The following is an 18,974-nucleotide window of genomic DNA, read 5'->3' as shown; positions in this document are numbered from 1 at the left end:
GTAACGGACGATGGCATTTGGCAAATGTACTAGGAGGGTCTTACCACGTATCGTTAAGGGATGAACTACTGGTGACATTTCCTGTCATTTGTCGCATTACCTTTTTAATATATAATGAATTATCCATGTCTCACCATATATGGAGTACATTGTGTAGCATAATTATTAATGTTGGAGATATACCTTTGTCTATGTGCGCTGGTCATTACATTAGTTTGAGCATTGTTTATGTAATCTTGATTGTTACTCATGTTATAAGAAATCCTGATGAGTATTTGCACCTTGTGAAACCAGATGTTAAGTAAATGTTTCAAGGTGATTATTCAGACATGAAAGAAAACGGAAATAAACAGAAATTAATAATTGAGGGGGCAGACGGGAAAGTTGTGCTGGTTGCCAGATAGGTCCTGCTGGATTGATGTATTTTCGTTGTGTTGATTGCATGTAATGTTATTGCAAGAGGTCACTATTTTGACTTAACCCAATCTTATCATTTGTGAATCTTACTTTTATTGGATCTAAGAATACGTACATCTACTGTAAGGTAAGCAATATTGGGCGATCACTTATGTGAATCTTTCATGTAGATAAATACGATGTATTTATTGTACATTTCATAGTCATTACTGTGAGGAGGAGTTACCATAATTATTTGGGAATGCGCCTGTTGGTAATGCTTACTAACCCTGCCTAGACAAAATCAGGAATCGTATTGTTCATTTTGACATTCATAGGACCGACCCCATGAGTAACGATCCTTTTTGTTTGTGCTTGCGGGCCGACTTTTCATACAAAAGCGTGCTGTTAAGCAATTATCACAAGAAACAAAAAGTCTTTCTTCACTTTCTGTAGATGTGTACGGTGTAAGGTCACTAGTGGTATGTCTTCCTTCCTCGCAAAGTTCATGGGGCGTTAAGAGCATGATTAAGTACGGGGCAGAAGAGGGAACGTGGTGTTGGCAGTAGTCAGACAGCAGATGGTTTAGGGACGGGGCGTGTCACCTTAATGCCAAGTACAGGTTATCGGTCAACAACGAGTAGAGGCCTCGGCAGCCAGGTATACCCCAGGTGGGAGTAAGAGAAGGAAAAAAAATCCGACCACAGGAGGCACTCGTAGTAGGTGTCTGGGGACCCAGTGTGGGTTCTCGTCCCTGGTCTTCCTCCTTTTCGCTACTCTTGCAAATCGACACAAAATGGAGCCGAAGTTTGCGTGAACGAGGCTTTGAGAGCGGCGGTAGCTCCTCGGGTTTGCACTTCCCCTGAGTGGATGTTGGGTTCACAGGGGGGGGGGGGGTGTTTGGCGGCTCAGGAAGCAAGTGGTAGGTGGGTAGAAGTGACTGTACAGTAGTACAGTATCACGGTCCCCCTCTTGGTACGTGGCCAAGACACCGGGGGATGGTTGATGGCAGGGGCTTAATTTCCGGGCCTTTGAATGTGTGTGTAAACACGCTTGTGAAACGCTTACTGCACGTGCCTCGTCCCTCAGCTCTGACTGTGGTTACCCTCCCCCCCTTAGCGTGGTCTTTACCTCCTTGCCGTTATTCGTCCCTGGGTGAGGACGCTGGGATAGACGGGTCTTGACGATGCGAAGTGTTGTCATATGTCGACCTTGAGGACACCGCTCATACATCCGCTCCACCCAGACTGGCTTCTTCACTTACAATTGGATTGTGGTAGCTACATCTTTGGCCAACATGTGACGAACACACACACACACACACACACACACACACACAGTGGATGACTCTCTGGGTCGTGAGATACAAATTAAGCAAAAGAGAATCAGTTGGAAGATAAGACCTCAAAACGAAAACGGAGGAGGGAGATGTACTTCCATATAAAGAAGCGGAAACCCTAGGAAAAAAAAAAAGAGCAAGTATGGTGCGGTGGTCTTACCTTCTGTGTGGTCTTCACCCTGATGACCCACGTGCAGTCGACGGGGTAGTCGTAGTTGATGGAGTAGTTGAGCGTGGCCTGCGTGATGTTGGTGTGCGACACAAGACCCTGCACCCCAGACATCTCGAACTGACAGGGATCGACCTCCGGCCGCTCCATCGCTGAGCGACACAACACAGCACAACAGGTCGCCGGTAGCCGCGTCAGGTGTCAGGGACGAACATACGGAAAAGAGAAAGAGGAGGAGAGAATGAATGTCTCCGTCTTGGTTAGAGACGTGTCATGTTTGATACGAAGGATTGATGGGGTAAGAGGAGGAGGAGGAAAGGTGCATTTCACATGTGTGCATTCTAGAGCATGAACAGTTTGGTCAGTGAATGGAAGAACAGATGGTTCAGTGTCTGCAGAATACCGCTGGCTCTCAGCCATTAAGACACATGCTGTATACAACAGTATCATCAATGGATGATGACATACAGGTCCGTACGTACGATGGCAATGATTAACACGCGTGTCACAGCATCTTTCATACCTGTGACCATAAGGGAATCATCCATACCCATCATTATTGAGGAACTAGACACAAGGCTGGGAACGGATGAACTGTGAGGGAGCAGGTACCACTGGAGACGGATAGAGGGGAGGGCATGACGTGTGTGGTGGTGCTACGCTGACCGTTGAACAGTGAGGTTGGAGGACAAGCGTCTCGTCGTCACACACGACCGGAAAAAAAAAAAAAAAACTACGAATGTATTCCCTGAAAGATAGTTACAGCTGCCATCAACCACCGAATACCTTTAATTTAAAGTAAAGGGAAAAAAAGGAAGTGTTAAACGTGATAGATAGATGGGTTGGTTAGCAAGCTGGCAGGGGACAAGAGAGGGGGACGGAATGGAGTGATGATCGTCCCGCTCCGACAACCCGGTCCCCTCGGGGCGGGAGATGAGGTCTCCCGCCCGGGACAGATGTAATCAGCGTCCCTCACAGTGACCCCTGGCCGCTCGCTGACACTCCCGCCCGCACCCTCGACCATAACACTGGCACGAGGTGTGATGCAAGGTCGAGGGTGCGGCACCCCAGGAGACCCAACAGTCACGATAAACGGGGGAAAAAAAGGGGGGGGGGGATAGATAAATATATACTCGTCCGGCATGGAGGGAGGGAGAATAGATTGAGATGTTATTCTGTTGAGGGCAGGAGGGTGGCCGGATGATTGTGCCGATGGAGAGAGGGGAAGCTCCACACCTGTATTGGGGATAAAAGGGGAGATACGTATGTGCTCAGGGTCCAGAGGGAGCCGTGGCAGCCTGAAGGACTGGCCTGCCTTAATAAGGAGAGGGACTTGACGTTATATGCACCACTGGGCTCCAGAGTGCTTGCAGGAGGGGGAACTAGAGGTAATGCACCAGTGGGTTCCAGAGTGCTTGCAGGAGGGGGAACCGGAGGTAATGAACCCCTGGGCTCCACAGTGCTTGCAGGAGGGGGAACCAGAGGTAATGCACCAATAGGCTCCACAGTGCTTTCATGAGGAGGGGAACCAAATTAATGTACCACTGGGCTCTAGATGGCTTTGCATGGACCATTTCCTTTATCCTGGTTGGCGCTGTGTTACCGAGGATAGTAGTAGCATTAGCCCACCATCCAAAGCCTTTCTCTTATGGAATCCTTTGACGCTACGTCTTGCTTCGGGATGTCCCACTCTCTTCAGAAAAGCAGTGATGTTTGCACAACTTTAACATTTGTCCCACTGAAGTATCCCCCACTGATTTCATGCACAGTGTAACATTTGTCCCACTGAAGTATTCCCCACTGATTTCATGCACAGTGTAACATTTGTCCCACTGAAGTATCCCCACTGATTTCATGCACAGTGTAACATTTGTCCCACTGAAGTATTCCCACTGATTTCATGCACAGTGTAACATTTGTCCCACTGAAGTATCCCCCACTGATTTCATGCACAGTGTAACATTTGTCCCACTGAAGTATTCCCACTGATTTCACGCACAGTGTAACATTTGTCCCACTGAAGTATTCCCACTGATTTCACGCACAGTGTAACATTTGTCCCACTGAAGTATTCCCACTGATTTCATGCACAGTGTAACATTTGTCCCACCGAAGTATCCCCCACTGATTTCATGCACAGTGTAACATTTGTCCCACTGAAGTATCCCCACTGATTTCATCCACCGTGGCTTCGCGCCTGCGTAAGGCAGATTACCTCACCAGCCACTTTGTCCAGTGGTCTGAGTACATTCGTCCGTACGAAGCATATGAGCTGTTTCGTCCGGTGAGAGAAAGGGCGAGGCAGATTTTACCTTTCTGTATTGGCGGGAACACCGTCTGACTCCTCAATCAACGAACCCACAGCTGGTGGCTGATGTCCTCACTGTGTTACGCCGCCCAGCTGGGTGCTGTCTCCCGAGACTAGGGGACTCCAGGCCTAGTACTAGGGAGGCTACGCTCTCTAGATTATTTTTTCCCCACCCCAGACTCCAGTTTGATGGAAAATCACCGACAAGACACCCTCTGATGGGAGGGAAATTTTTTAGTGGTCAGCTGAGCAAGTGCCCCTTCCAAAAAAAAAAAAAAAGACCCGGGGAAAAAATTGGTTAATGTAGTTTTTGTTTCGGGTGGCCCTCTTGTGTGCACCTCTCCCTTCGATGCTTAATAACACGTTGAGTCTGTGGGAACCTCAGTGCGGTTTATCAGAAAGAGAGGCCTTGGTGTTGTGGCCTCCCTCGCAACACCAGCAGCAGATTAACCTGCTGGGCCTCACAGTGCCATACCTCAGTTCCCCCCCTCGACACAGCAGCCTCCTCTGGAATTTGGGTCCAGTGGTTTCTGCGATAACACTTGGTCTTCATCAGCACGCAATGGAAACGGCTGTAGTAACTACCTCAGCAGCAGTCGTGTTATCACCAGAGAAAGAAAAGATTATATCACACACACACACACACACACACACACACACACACATGAGCTGTACAACGTATATATCATTACATAAACGTACATCATGCGAGTACAGACCTGTATTTTTCATGTACCGGTAGACGGCCCTGAAGCCCTTGTACTCTATGTTCTCGTCTGAAGTGAACCGCAGCCAGAGGTAGCGGTCCTTGGAGGTGATGATTGGGGGGAACTTCTGCCCGCAGTAGCGTCCCTTCAGGTCCGAGTAGCCATGTGCCCCGTCCCGCACCTCCAGGAAGTCGTAGTCGCACTTCTCCGATGGTTCCAAGTCGAAGTAGTCCCGAAAGTCGATCTGGATCATGTATCCGTATTTGGCTGTGCCGGGAGACAGGTGGGGAAGGAGCTCAGTGGGGAGAGGAATTTGGATGAATCATGAGGAAAAAGAACTGATTAACAGGAACAACTGCAAGTGTGTAAACAAGAACAACTGCAAGTGTGTAAACAAGAACAACTGCAAGTGTGTAAACAAGAACAACTGCAAGTGTGTAAACAAGAACAACTGCAAGTGTGTAAACAAGAACGACTGCAAATGTGTAAACAGGAACAACTGCAAGTGTGTAAACAGGAACGACTGCAAATGTGTAAACAGGAACAACTGCAAGTGTGTAAACAGGAAGAGGACGCTACCTTCAAGTCGTAGGATGCACTCGGTGTCGTTGGGGTAGTGGTTGGGGTAGAGCGGGCTGTAGAACTCCATCAGCTCCGTGTTCGGTTCGCTGAAGAGGCGGCACTTGTCCTCGTTCTTGGTGGTGCTACTCGTCGCCCCGTTCACTGACTTGCTGAAGCGGCGACCTGCGGGAGGAGGACGACACTGGTCTGTTACCTGCTCTTCCCTGGCCAGGAGTCGTGACTTTTGAGGCTGACCGTTGAGCCGAAGGGGAAGTGTGGGCCTGGCAGTCCTCATGATTATTTATTAATACGGGTGAACCTCAGCCGGCGGAAGGCCAGCCTTGGCCTCCCCCTCACCTTCAACAAGCCTTATCAACATATCATCCACGCAGGAGACGGGAGGATATTAAACTCCCTATACTCTGTCGTCTTTAGAGAATAAGATTGCATCCAACACATGGACAAGGCACAATCGAATAGCAGTACAGTACCTAGATCATACAGGATTTTGTCGCTTTAAGACATCGAATACTACAGAGGAGGTAACATCATGGTGTTACGTGACCCCTGTTGGCTTCCAGCTGGGCCAGGAGGACGGTGCTCTGGGTCGCCTCCAGAAGTGTACACATCGCTGGACTTTAGTCTCGCGCCCAAGGGTTAATGTGGACGGGATAGCTCCAGGAAATGAGAATATCTGAGATAAGAGGCTCACACCAGGGGACCTGCCTCGCACTCATTACAACTTGCTTAAGGTGGCAACACACACACACACACACACACACACATACGCATGGATGGGGGCACTTACGAGTGGTTACGCGTGCACCGACAGGGTGTGCACGTGTGTAGACGTGCTTACCCTGGCGGAGCGTGGACGATGCTTGCACTAACGGAACGTGAGAATGTCTGTTCTGCCTGCACAGACGGAGCATGTGAATGTGTACATGAGAGGTTGGCACAAGTGTTTGTTATCCAAATACTGTTATGATACCTAGGTACTCACCCAGTAGCGAGTTGAAACGAACCATCATCTTCCACTGCTGAGGACACTGCCCGCCCGCTGGAGTGTGAACCAGTGGAGTCCTCAGCCCAGTCTGTCACCACTGCTAACCAGTGTTCATCTCCCTCCATCACCAGCAAACCCCTAATAACCCCAGCCATGATAACCCACTTTACACCTCCAGCATCAGAACTTCGCAGGCCCAACCCCGAGCGCACCATGACCTCATTCTGGGAGCGCTGGCTAGAGTAAGCCCTGAACATATTCCCTCTCGGAGAGACTGCTTGTTTACTACCTGCTGGCCACAATACCCTTCCCGAACCTCATCACGTGAGATTCTGGCACGCGCGCTTTTATATACACAATCAATATAATTACCCACGTAGTTAGATACATAATTTAATGACCAATTAATTAACCGTTGCTGAAGGCACACCTGGTACGCCCTACTCAACAGCCTGTTCATTAACCAACTTTACAAGCGTCGTAAACCGAGTATTTCCCCGTCGCGAAATTATTGCACGACAGTTTAATCACGTGAATATAAACTGTGGAAGGTCGTCCTGTGGTTTAGGTGGTGTTGGTGGGGTGGGGAGGGTCGTCCTGTGGTCTGGCTGGTGTTGATGGGGAGGTAGGTCGTTCCTTGGCGTGGCTGTTGTTGATAGGGAGGGGAGAGCGTGGGTCGTCCTGTGGTCTAGCCTCTGTTAAGGGTGTGTGGCAGGTCCTATGGTGAGGGCCAGTATACAGGACGATCCCCCTACACGCACACACACAACAAACGTACAATCTCTCTCTCTCTCTCTCTCTCTCTCTCTCTCTCTCTCTCTCTCTCTCTCTCTCTCTCTCTCTCTCTCTCTCTCTCTCTCTCTCTCTCTCTCTGCTGTGTGTGTGTGTGTGTGTGTGTGTGTGTGTGTGTGTGTTCAGTGATGGGTATGGAGGCAGGTGTCCCATACATCAAGGTAACCTGTCATGACCAGTCACCGGCGGAAGAGGCCTGGGGGGTAGGGAGGGGAGGATACCTGTGCCAGCTGAGGGCCGCACACCCCGCCAGGTGGAGCCCAGCCAATGCCCGCCGGGCGCGACGCGCAGGTCATGGCGTCACGCAACCCTGGGACCCCGCGCGCAGTGGAGGACCACCTGCCTGTGGGTCTCAGCCTAGTATTTCAACCTTCCGGACGCGCAGGGAAGATCACCGGACTCATTATAGTGCTCAGCCACATTACGGCCCGTGTAACGGCGTTCTTTACGATCCTTTTTTACTCTGGCCGTTGACGCACGCACTCTTCTGTACTGGCTTGCTGCAGCGCCCTTTTTCACCCCTGGCAGGCTGACGCGCTCGTTTCCTTCCCACTAACGCACTCTCCTCCTCTGGCAACGAACGCAGCTGATCTAAAAAAAGATATTCCAGTACATGTTATCACTGCCACCAGCCCGTGATCCGACCAGCATGTGTTTATTCCACCACATCTGATGACTGATGAGAGAGTGGGAGAAAGAAGGGGGAGAGAAAGAATCGTGGATGGCACTGGCCTGGCTGGCCGGCCACTAAGGACGTCACGTAGCAATGTACTTTATTTTGAGGCGAAGCTTGAAACATCAGGGGGGCGGCGGCCGCGCCGCTGCTACGTGGGCCAGACGCTATCAGACTAACCAGCGGGCTGATGGCGCCGCCACCACCGCTCTGGCCCGCGGGCTAGCGTCACCGACCTGCAGAGTCAGACAGCACGGCCTCTCTCGCTAGCCAAGTTAGGAGGAGAAGCCACACCACCTGGTCGTACAGCAACCCCATCGACTATCTGTAGACACCCTCACCACCGCCTTGCCGACACAAGGTACACCAACAGTAGATTACATGCCTCCCCTCGGCGCAAGAACATGATGATCCGCTGAGAGGAATGAGCGTTGTGAGGCTGTCGGTCGGTCGCCGCGTGGCTCCCCGCGCCACCATTCACCCGCCAGCGGCCACTTGCCAGAGATCACCGCGCGTTAAGAGCGACAGCTGGGATCATTAGCAACGCCACGACCTGCCTAAGACAGCAGGAGCCTGTTTATCGCACACCGTCTCATTACTTTCATCACGGCTTCATTAAAGGTAGTAATCAGTCTCGTTGTGTGCCACAGGGTAAAAACTACTCTTGCCATTATTAAAATCAATCTTTTATTCAGTAAAGAAAGACTTTAATCCAAAAATCCTAATGCATCAGGCAAATATGAAATATTAGTTATTACTCTCGATACTGCGAACAAACCATCATGGAAAAAATGGAATTTTAATTAAGACTTGCGGGGAGGGCCCCGGGCCCCTGTGGTGAGGGTTGGGTGGGGGCCCTGTGCCCTTCTGGTGAAGGTAGGGAGGGCCCTGGGCTCATCCGGTGAAGGCGGCCTGCCCTGGACCCATCTGGTGAAGGCGGCCTGCCCTGGGCCCTCCCTAGTGAGGGCTGGCTGCCCGGGGCCCTCTCTAGTGAAGGTGTGACAGGCCCTGTGGCTCTGCGTTGAGAGCTCAAAGTATCTTGAGCCCCTTGTGGTGAGGGCAAGTGTGACCCTGAGACCACTGTGGTGAGGGCAAGGATGGCCTTAGGAGATCTTTGTGGTGAGGTCTGGGATGGGGTAAGGGGCAGGGCGGCCCGTTAGTGAGTATAGGGCCCAACGCTACTTGGTGAGGGTTGGGCAGGGAGGCGCTCTTCCCCCTCGAGCCTCTTTACTGAATGGCCCGAGTGATGTGTTCAAGGTGTTGCGTTTAGAGTTTTGTTTCTTTATATTTCATCTTTAAGGAACCACCACTCCCACACACAACAAGGTCGACGTATTCATGCCACACGTCGGTTTTATCCTGATGACACTGTGGGCAGCCACCGCTGAATAGTGGTCAGCACTGTGCTAGCTGGGAGTCTGCAGGCTAGGGTTCGAACCCATATCCGGGCAGTCGCCCCATGGCCAACCTTATTGTTGGTTGATAAACATTTGCGTGATTTAAGGTTATGATATATATATATATATATATATATATATATATATATATATATATATATATATATATATATATATATATATATATATAAATTACAATAAACTGTAGAACAACTTTATGGCTTTACAAACCACATCAATTCCACAAAGTACAAGTAAGATAACTTTTTAGAAATGTCCTCTTCGAGAGACGAGCCAAGACACACACTATCTGACCATTAGCCGTATCACAGAAACCCACAAAACTCATACATCTTTAAACATTTCCCTTCGTTTCCTAATTTCTTTTTAGTTAAATCCTGATGGGAAGAGGGGGAGGAAAAATATCTGCAGAGTCAGTATGAGGTTCTGGTCGGAGCGGTGTGTGCCAAGTTGTTCCTTGGATGAGGTAGGAGGGCTCTGCCACCCACCCACCCACGGTCACCCACCGCTCCTTCCGTTTACATACAATTACCGGAACAATTGGTCCCAATTTGGATGGATTTGACTAACATTAAATTCCGGATCGAGTGATTTTCCTGTTTGCACAGCCTGAGTCACGGGACAATAGATACGATTTTCTGGCGTTTCCGTCGATGGAGGCTCCTAGCACCAGCTGCCCCTCCACACACACACAGGCAATTGCTAGTGTTAGTGAGGTAGCACCAAGAACAGCCGAAGAAATGCCGTATTCGCTTGCATCCATTTTCTAGCTCTTGCACCTTTAAGGCTGCACTGCTTCCAGTAGCAGGGGAAACGATGGATTTCTGTGGAGTAAGAATTTTTTCGTCAGCAGACGGTAACACAGCCTCGTCGCAGGTGGATTTTTTTTTTACTTTCGGTGTAACCACAAGCAGGTGGAGTCCGGTAACGCATGTATATATATATATATATATATATATATATATATATATATATATATATATATATATATATATATATATATATATATATATATACGCGCTCACAAACTGATTCGTAACGAATGATTTCATGTATTATATTTTTTGTGCCTTGCTTTAAGAGCAACTTGACCGGCTTTTCTAATTATTTCGTTTTAAAACTTTTTTCTAACCTTCAAAATCATTATGAAAGTATGTTTTTCGTTATACTTTACCAACTGCGTCAGCTGGCTATACCAACACGCAAGGACTGCAACAAAAGAATATTGCTACACCACCGATTTTCAGTCCATGGATCGCCTCCACCGGCCTGAAATGCTTTCCCTCTCCATCCTACCCAGGCCTGGAGCCAGACCTGGCAATACTGGGGCTCAGGGGAACAGCAAAGTTCCCCAATATATGTGCACGTGAGTTATAATACCTCCTCCTTTTGCAGGAAAGTATAAAGGGCGTCCTGAGCTGGGTCAGCTACACCCACTTGATATCCTTTCCTTCATGGATGACTATGCACCCCTTGTCTACACCCACTCCTCGAATCACCCGCCCACTGGCGCCCACAGGGTGGAGACTCGCCTCAAGCAAATGTTCTCGATCTCCGATGTTTCCTTCATAACCAGCAGCACCCAGCTCCTCCTTTACTGCAACTTGTGGTACCTTTGAGGACGAAACAAACTCGGTGTTTCCCGGCCACTCGTGTGGGTATGATAGTTCAAGAAAAGGCAGCGAGGGGAAAGAGCCTACTGGAAGATCTGGGCAAGAGGCGCGGGAAGGCAACACATTCAAAGCGTCTCCCTCTCCTCCCTCCCGCCGCTGCTGACCGTTACAGATTGGCACGTCGCACCACCACTCTCACGCTGGCAGCGCCCACGTCCTCACCTCCACATTCTCACTCACGGAAAATGCTCTTCGACGAGCGAAAGAGAATTTCTGATAAAAAAAAAATGGGGGTGGGGGAGAAACTAATTCAAAACTTATCACAGAGGAGGAAATTGCAATTCCCTCCTCAAGAACGTCAAAGATGGGAAAATAAGAGAAAAATGGTAACCCTGAGAAGGCGCAGGCATCAAGATGCTCACCGATGGGAAACTTACAGTCGAGATTCCCCGGGAAAATTCTGGCGCTCGAAACCTTATCAGCCCCCGGCGGCGGCGCCCGGCTCCTCGGAGGCCCGGTCCTCCCGCCGTGATTAAGTTGGAGCGTCTGGGAACGAGCCGGACGCTGCCCTAATCCCCGCCGTCTTTTACGGCTGACAAATCAATTGACCTGACTAATTACGCTTCCTAAAACTCCGCTCTGCGACCTGTGAATGTTTTTATAATTGGGTTTATTTTAATTTACGCCGCTTCTCCACCGTTTCGTATGTGTATATATGTATTTATGTGTTTGTACTGTACGAGAAGGGCGTTCTACGCCTATGGGACCCCATTTTTTTTGAAGTTGTCATATAATTTTTAAACCTTTACTTACTGTCTGCATTCACAGTTTCTTAGTTCATTTTATTTTAATCATTTGCCACTCATGCACTGCTACTTTACATCTGTTCTTAAGTTTCTTGCTTACTATCGTGTTAAGGGCCTCAGACTGTGCTATACATGTATAATTCGAGGAGCTGCTCAGTGTTTTCATCAAACTGGTTTAAAAACTTTAAGGGTCGTGATCGGGTCACCCTATACTCATCTCTCTCTCACAGTTGGCATACTTAAGGCCTCTGTTGTCCATTCCCCTGTAACTCATGTCTTGGACCATCGTTGTTGCACTTCTCTGACTCATTTAGATTTTTTTTTTATTCGTGTGATGACCAAACTTAGTAACCTTTGGACGATGTCTACTCTCTTGTCCTTGTGTGTGTTATAAGATAGATAGATATATAAGTAGCGATATAATGTGTGTGTGTGTGTGTGTGTGTGTGTGTGTGTGTGTGTGTGTGTGTGTGTGTGTGTGTAATTATCTGGTTGTACTGTAAGGCGAGGAAGTGTAGGTAGTCGGAGCCATCTACCAGGGGTTGGGGTGAAGATATGTGTACCAGTCCCACACTCCCTGAGTACCCAGAGGGTTACTGATGGCTGCGCGGTGAATCAGTATTTCATTGGCTGTCAAGTTTCACTTCATTGGCCCAGGCTGCTGTCTTTCTGCCTCACCCATACGGATACACATGTATCGAAAGCCCCAAAGGGGAAGATGAACAGCTGGGTTGACTGTGAGCGAGTTGCCCAGTCAAGGAATCGAACACGTCCCTGTGAGATTCACGGTCACACAGAGCTGACAGCGGGAAACGTCTGTAGATCAACCATGACGAAGAACCTCGGACCACGCTCTCAAAATCCGTGTATGTGAGGCAGATCCATTTTACCCTCCCTACAGTCCGTTCCTTATAGTACGTCTCGCTCCGCCGCCTCTTCAGTGAAGCGTGAGAAATATGAAGGGATCAACACCATGGTAAAAGATAAAGGGGGCGGGAATTTACTCGCCAGATATTCCCTTTTCCTCCGCACATGCATTAGCCGAAGTGTAGGAGAACAGTGCCATATGGGACGACCCCGCCTCCCGACAGTCAACTGCCCGAATCGTGAGGGAGTGTAATCTGCATACGGAATCAGCGGGAGAGCACTAGCACGTACACAGACAGGGAGGGAGGGGGCCGCCCACACCCTTGCCATCACTTGCCCGTTATGAGAGGAGGTGCTGGACTGCCCCTGCCAGTGAAAGCTGGAAACTCAACTAATCCTCATGTGTGCGGTAAATGGACGGAGGCCGGAACCCAGTTGGTCGACTGCTGGCCTGGTTGTGAGGGCATGACGACCCCCTGTTGAACAACCAGTGTGATATTCAGGCAAAGGTTGGAAGGTCCCGCCTCCCTCAGCGTCCAGTGGTGTAAGATACGCTGATGGGACAGTCCCTGACGCCGTAGGGGTCGGCATGTACAGCCCTTAAGGGATTGCGACCCTTAAAGTCGACTGCCGAAGATTTCCATCACGCCCAGTGCTGCAAACGTAACTGATGTCGTAAAGCTTGCTACGTTACGACATCGTCATTTGTTTCCTTTGAGGCAACGAAATTACGGTTCAGCATCTCTCTATTCCTGTAGAGGCGCGTTCTTCGAATACAATCTAGATCTTTAGTTTACACTTCAAGCTGTATGTAGTCATCGCTCGAAGCATCGGCATCATTGGGATCTCAGAAGGGAAAGTGCGTCAGTACAAATACACTTGATTCACTACGTTCTGTGATGCCATACCATTGCCTTCGAAAACTAGAAGTTCCCTGGCAGTGTCGTGGGTAACATGTACGATGTATTCATTCTATGATATCTGAGAAAACCAGTGATTTAGAAAGTGTAATGAACGAGTGAATGTTCTAATTGAGAATTCAACTGTTTGAGAATCTGTTGGGTCGCCATAGGAGGGTTGAGTACGAAGCCAGCCAGCTTGTTAAGCTGTCCGGCAACACGATGAAATATATGATTGAGAAACTTACCCAGTTGTAGTCCCTGCAACACAGTAAACTATACGAGAGGAAGTTGGCGATATATATCTCTTTAAGTGTTAAACTTTCCCAATATATTTGTGACAGGCAGGTGACCTCGACATACATACACAGTCGGCAATGGAGCACCAGGGTTGAGTTCATGGGTTAGTTACTTTCGTGTTTCTCTTCTCTTGATATTCTCTTGTTCATCACACTCTTAAGAATCCTCCAAGAACCTCCCCCCCCCCAGCCTCCCAAAGCCTCCAAACTAACAAAACTCGTCCCTCCAGTGACTCATCTCTTCTAGGTACATCTCCCAACGAACTCCTTAGATTCTTCATCTCTCAGAGAGACCCACCCCCATCCCGTCTAAGCCAACAGTCAAGAAAGATATACACAGGCTTTATCTCCAGCCACCTGGAACGTGAATGCTGATCTTCACCAGCCCCAGTCCTGGAGCAGTCCAGGTCTGGTGTGTGTGTGTGTGTGTGTGTGTGTGTGTGTGTGTGTGTGTGTGTGTGTGTGTGTATGCGTGTGTGGAGTGGCACCAGGCAGGACGCCCAGAATCGACACACTTACCCCAGGGACGGTGTGGCGCGGGGACCACTAAATGGTCTGCCTCAGCAAAGCGTAGACTTGGGTTCGAGGACGGGGCGCTGGTAACGTCCTCACGGTATATGAGCGGATTATTCCTTCGCCTCAAGCTTCTGCCTCTGGAGAGACACGGAGTAGAAGAAAAAAAAGGCGAGCACGGTGAACGATTATGTCCTCACACGGTAGTCAAAGGAATTCATTAATCTGTGGAGGTCCGGTGGACGCCGCGAAGCGATAAGCTTGATAAGCTTAAGTTCGGGAGAACGAGTGGGGGACTCTTGGTGTCGCCCACCACCGGAGCCCAAGGAAAGTTTTAAAAGAACCAAAAGAACCGTAGGTGACTGTGACCACCTTCATAGTGTAGCTCCACCACCAGGAGCGGTGGATATCGCCGCTTTCTACACGCCAGAGCACTCCCTCGTGTTGGTCAGGAACACACGTGGTAGCTGGCTGCCGCGGGTCGAGCTGGTGTATCTGAGGACTGAATGCCAAACGGCCAGTTATTCCAAGGAAAGACAAGACTATTTCTTCTCGCTCCAGCTTCCAGGACCTACGTTTTGTCGCTGGATGTGATAAATGAAGCAGGAGTGACCATACCGCGAGGATATGGGGGGAAAATGATGCATAGAAGCGTTTTATAACGATAGCGAATGGTACACCAGAAATGCATTGTACTGACGAACGGAGCCAGGTGTAAATATCTGGCCACGCTAAACACACACTCACACACACACACACACACACACGCTAAGGGCATAGCAAAATGAGACAAGTTACTTCCCCGTCTTTCATAATTTTGTGCCCAGTGACCCATAGCTGTGTGGTAAGAAAGGACCGATCAAAGAATATAAAGGTGTGTACATCCATACGTCAGGAGCTCACAGTGTGTCTCGCGTGCATTACCTGGGGCAGACACAAGTTAATGGACCTCCCTCTCTCCCTCCAGCCGTTCAGTGAGGAGGAGCGTGATCAAAGTTGTTCTAGGCCGGCACATCGAAGTCCCCGACGGATGACCTACCGAGCTAGTGTGTAAGGGGTAGAACTCATCGCTCGGTCAAAAATACAAAACAAAAAGTGTTGGTCAGTCACGAATGTCCTCGGGAGCCGTGTGGGCTCGATGCCGGACCATGTGTCGTACACTTGTTGTTAACATCGGATATACATCTCTGTACATTTGTACAAGTTTCGGCCGGTTATCTCGTACGGCGGAGGGGACACCCAGCAGTTCAAGTCGTACATGGGAGGAATGCACAAGTGGCCAACAGATTGCCAGTTAGAGCATGGCGGAGGAGAGGAGTCGTTTGTCACATGATAACGTCTGCCCACTGTGTATTGTCTGGGAACTCAATACGAGTCTTCAGGTAACCCGGCAGAGGTGAACTGCAGCGGAGCATGGGAGCAAGACGGTCTTGAGAGCACCTCCTGTATGTACAGATAACCTTCACGGCCGAGTCTCTCTCTCTCTCTCTCTCTCTCTCTCTCTCTCTCTCTCTCTCTCTCTCTCTCTCTCTCTCTCTCTCTCTCTCTCTCTCTCGGTACACTGGAGGTGAGAAAAGAACCATTTCCAAGGCGTTTCGGAGCCAGAGGGCGGCCAGAAACTGAAGTAGTAAGATCCGGCGCCTGAGTGGAGGAGTACGGCGGGAGGCGGTAAACCCTTCACCGGTGGCAGTGGGAGGAAGGCTTGGCGGGAAGACGAACTACACAGGAAATAGACACCAGACGACGCCTCACGACCACGACGTGATAACGAGTACGACCCTCTCAGCTAGATCTCGGACGACGACCCTTGTACACCCAGCATGAGCACACACACACACACACACACACACACACACACACACACACACACACACACACACACACACACACACACACACACACGACCATGTTTCTTTAACATTTTTGCGAGAGAGGCTGAAGCTGTGAGGACATACCGTCGGCCCCACCAGGCGGGCCGGAGGCTAAGGAGGCAAGGAGGTGTTTAGAGATAAGAAAATGGTGGAGCTGGTGCTGCTTGGTGGTGATGGTGGACGCACGGGTTGTGAAACAGGGAGGACGAGAGAGATGGAAGGGATGGGAGAGATAGAGAGAGAGAGAGAGAGAGAGAGAGAGAGAGAGAGAGAGAGAGAGAGAGAGAGAGAGAGAAGAGACGGTGGAAGAGGTAATATGATGGGGAGGTATATTGAAAAATGATGGGAAGGAGGAAAGATAGAATAGGTGGGAGAAAAAGAAGAATTAGGAGGAATTTTTTTTTTTTTTTTTTCTTTTTGAGGAGGACGTGGTAATAAAGGAAGGAATGAGAACAAAGCACAGTACGAAGAAAACGAAGTATACAGACAACAGAAGGAGAACTGGGAAGAAGAGGAGGAAACCAAGAGAGAAATGGCGGAAGTAAGTGCTTAGGGTTAACTTGCTCAAGCACTTGTTATCTTGAACAATTTGTGTGTCTCCCTTACTGACCTTGCCAGTGCTACACGAGAGAGAGAGAGAGAGAGAGAGAGAGAGAGAGAGAGAGAGAGAGAGAGAGAGAGAGAGAGAGAGAGAGAGAGAGAGAGAGAGAGAGGTGTAAGTAAAACGTGATGATGGAAATCTTGACAATATACAAACTAATGTTAACCAGGCAGATGGATACGTCCGCGAAACTATGATTTGATTGATAACTTGATCTAGGAGAGAAGCCAGATAGTGTGTGGGGCGCAACAGATATTATTCGGCGGGAGTAGTAGCGTGGTATATCTGTCGACGTCGTACGCTCGGTGCAAAGTTTATGTCGTCATTTTAGATAGGGAGACACTCGCCCTGAGGCGCGTTGGAGGCGAGGGTGTTTAGAGTGGGTCCTGGGTGCTGGGGAGGATGTTTTGGCAGCTGACGTTGAGGTGGGGTGGGTGGGGGATGACATGTGATCTTCCTTGACGCTATCTAGTGCTTTGTTCAGTTGCTACGTACGTACCAAGTGAGTCAGTTGTTATTCGCTGATGATACAGCGCTGGTGGCTGATTCATGTGAGAAACTGCAGAAGCTGGTGACGGAGTTTGGTAAAGTGTGTGGAAGAAGAAAGTTAAGAGTAAATGTGAATAAGAGCAAGGTTATTAGGTACAGTAGGGTTGAGGGTCAAGTCAATTGGGAGGTGAGTTTGAATGGAGAAAAACTGGAGGAAGTGAAGTGTTTTAGATATCTGGGAGTGGATCTGTCAGCGGATGGAACCATGGAAGCGGAAGTGGATCATAGGGTGGGGGAGGGGGCGAAAATTTTGGGAGCCTTGAAAAATGTGTGGAAGTCGAGAACATTATCCCGGAAAGCAAAAATGGGTATGTTTGAAGGAATAGTAGTTCCAACAATGTTGTATGGTTGCGAGGCGTGGGCTATGGATAGAGTTGTGCGCAGGAGGATGGATGTGCTGGAAATGAGATGTTTGAGGACAATGTGTGGTGTGAGGTGGTTTGATCGAGTAAGTAACGTAAGGGTAAGAGAGATGTGTGGAAATAAAAAGAGCGTGGTTGAGAGAGCAGAAGAGGGTGTTTTGAAATGGTTTGGGCACATGGAGAGAATGAGTGGGGAAAGATTGACCAAGAGGATATATGTGTCGGAGGTGGAGGGAACGAGGAGAAGAGGGAGACCAAATTGGAGGTGGAAAGATGGAGTGAAAAGGATTTTGTGTGATCGGGGCCTGAACATGCAGGAGGGTGAAAGGAGGGCAAGGAATAGAGTGAATTGGAGCGATGTGGTATACAGGGGTTGACGTGCTGTCAGTGGATTGAATCAAGGCATGTGAAGCGTCCGGGGTAAACCAAGGAAAGCTGTGTAGGTATGTATATTTGCGTGTGTGGACGTGTGTATGTACATGTGTATGGGGGGGGCTGGGCCAAAAAAAAAAAATATATATATACCTTATAGGAAGCATTGGTCATGGGTACTGGCGCTCACGTCTAGGTCCGGCCTGTGTGTGTGTGTTTGTGTGTCTGTGTAATTATCCATTTATGTACTGTGCTGAATACGTGATTTCTGTTTGTTATGGGGAGAGAGTTTTACGCTCGCGTAGCCCCGTCTCTTAATCTTGTACATATAACATGACTGAACCATATGTACACACACACACACACACACACACACACACACACACACACACACACACACACACACACACACACACACACACACCAGCTTACGCCAGGTACCCTAATTTATCGACCAGCTCCAAAGGGGTAGCATGAACTGCTGGGGGTGGCCTTGAACAGGCCCCGGGTGTTGGTGTGAGAGTCGAGAAGATGCATTCTCACGCTTCTCACTGACCTCCTCGTCCTACACACACACACACACACACACACACACACACACACACACACACACACACACACACACACACACACACACGTCACCCTCAAAATATAAGAGCATTGCCTACGGATCTCCTACTTCGAGTAAAGGCGACCACCAAACACTCGAGAGCTGGTCGGCAGAGGAGGGAAGAGCATAAAGGCAAAAAAGTTAGCCAAATAGTATGAGACAACGAAGGAAACTACATTTTTTTTTCAAGGTCTCTACTTCGAGAAAACAAGACTCGAAGTCCGAATCCATAACTGGATATGT

General features: G+C 49.2%; 1 protein-coding gene across 3 annotated transcripts in view; it reads right to left on the bottom strand.

Annotated features, from left to right (window-relative positions):
* The window catches only part of LOC139760294 (neuropilin and tolloid-like protein 1), a 168,283-nt gene that overhangs the window by 19,155 nt on the left and 130,154 nt on the right, over window positions 1-18,974 (bottom strand). For all 3 annotated transcript variants that reach the window (XM_071683264.1, XM_071683266.1, XM_071683265.1), the window contains 3 exons: window positions 5,499-5,663; window positions 4,932-5,186; window positions 1,896-2,056 (listed from right to left, as the gene is read on the bottom strand). In XM_071683264.1, coding sequence (XP_071539365.1) covers window positions 1,896-2,056; window positions 4,932-5,186; window positions 5,499-5,663 — 581 coding nt within the window. The remainder of the gene's footprint in view (window positions 1-1,895; window positions 2,057-4,931; window positions 5,187-5,498; window positions 5,664-18,974) is intronic.

Source organism: Panulirus ornatus, chromosome 36 (assembly GCF_036320965.1).
Source record: "Panulirus ornatus isolate Po-2019 chromosome 36, ASM3632096v1, whole genome shotgun sequence".
In the NCBI taxonomy this organism is placed as follows: Eukaryota; Metazoa; Arthropoda; class Malacostraca; order Decapoda; family Palinuridae; genus Panulirus; species Panulirus ornatus.
This window is presented reverse-complemented; position numbering and strand designations above follow the sequence as displayed.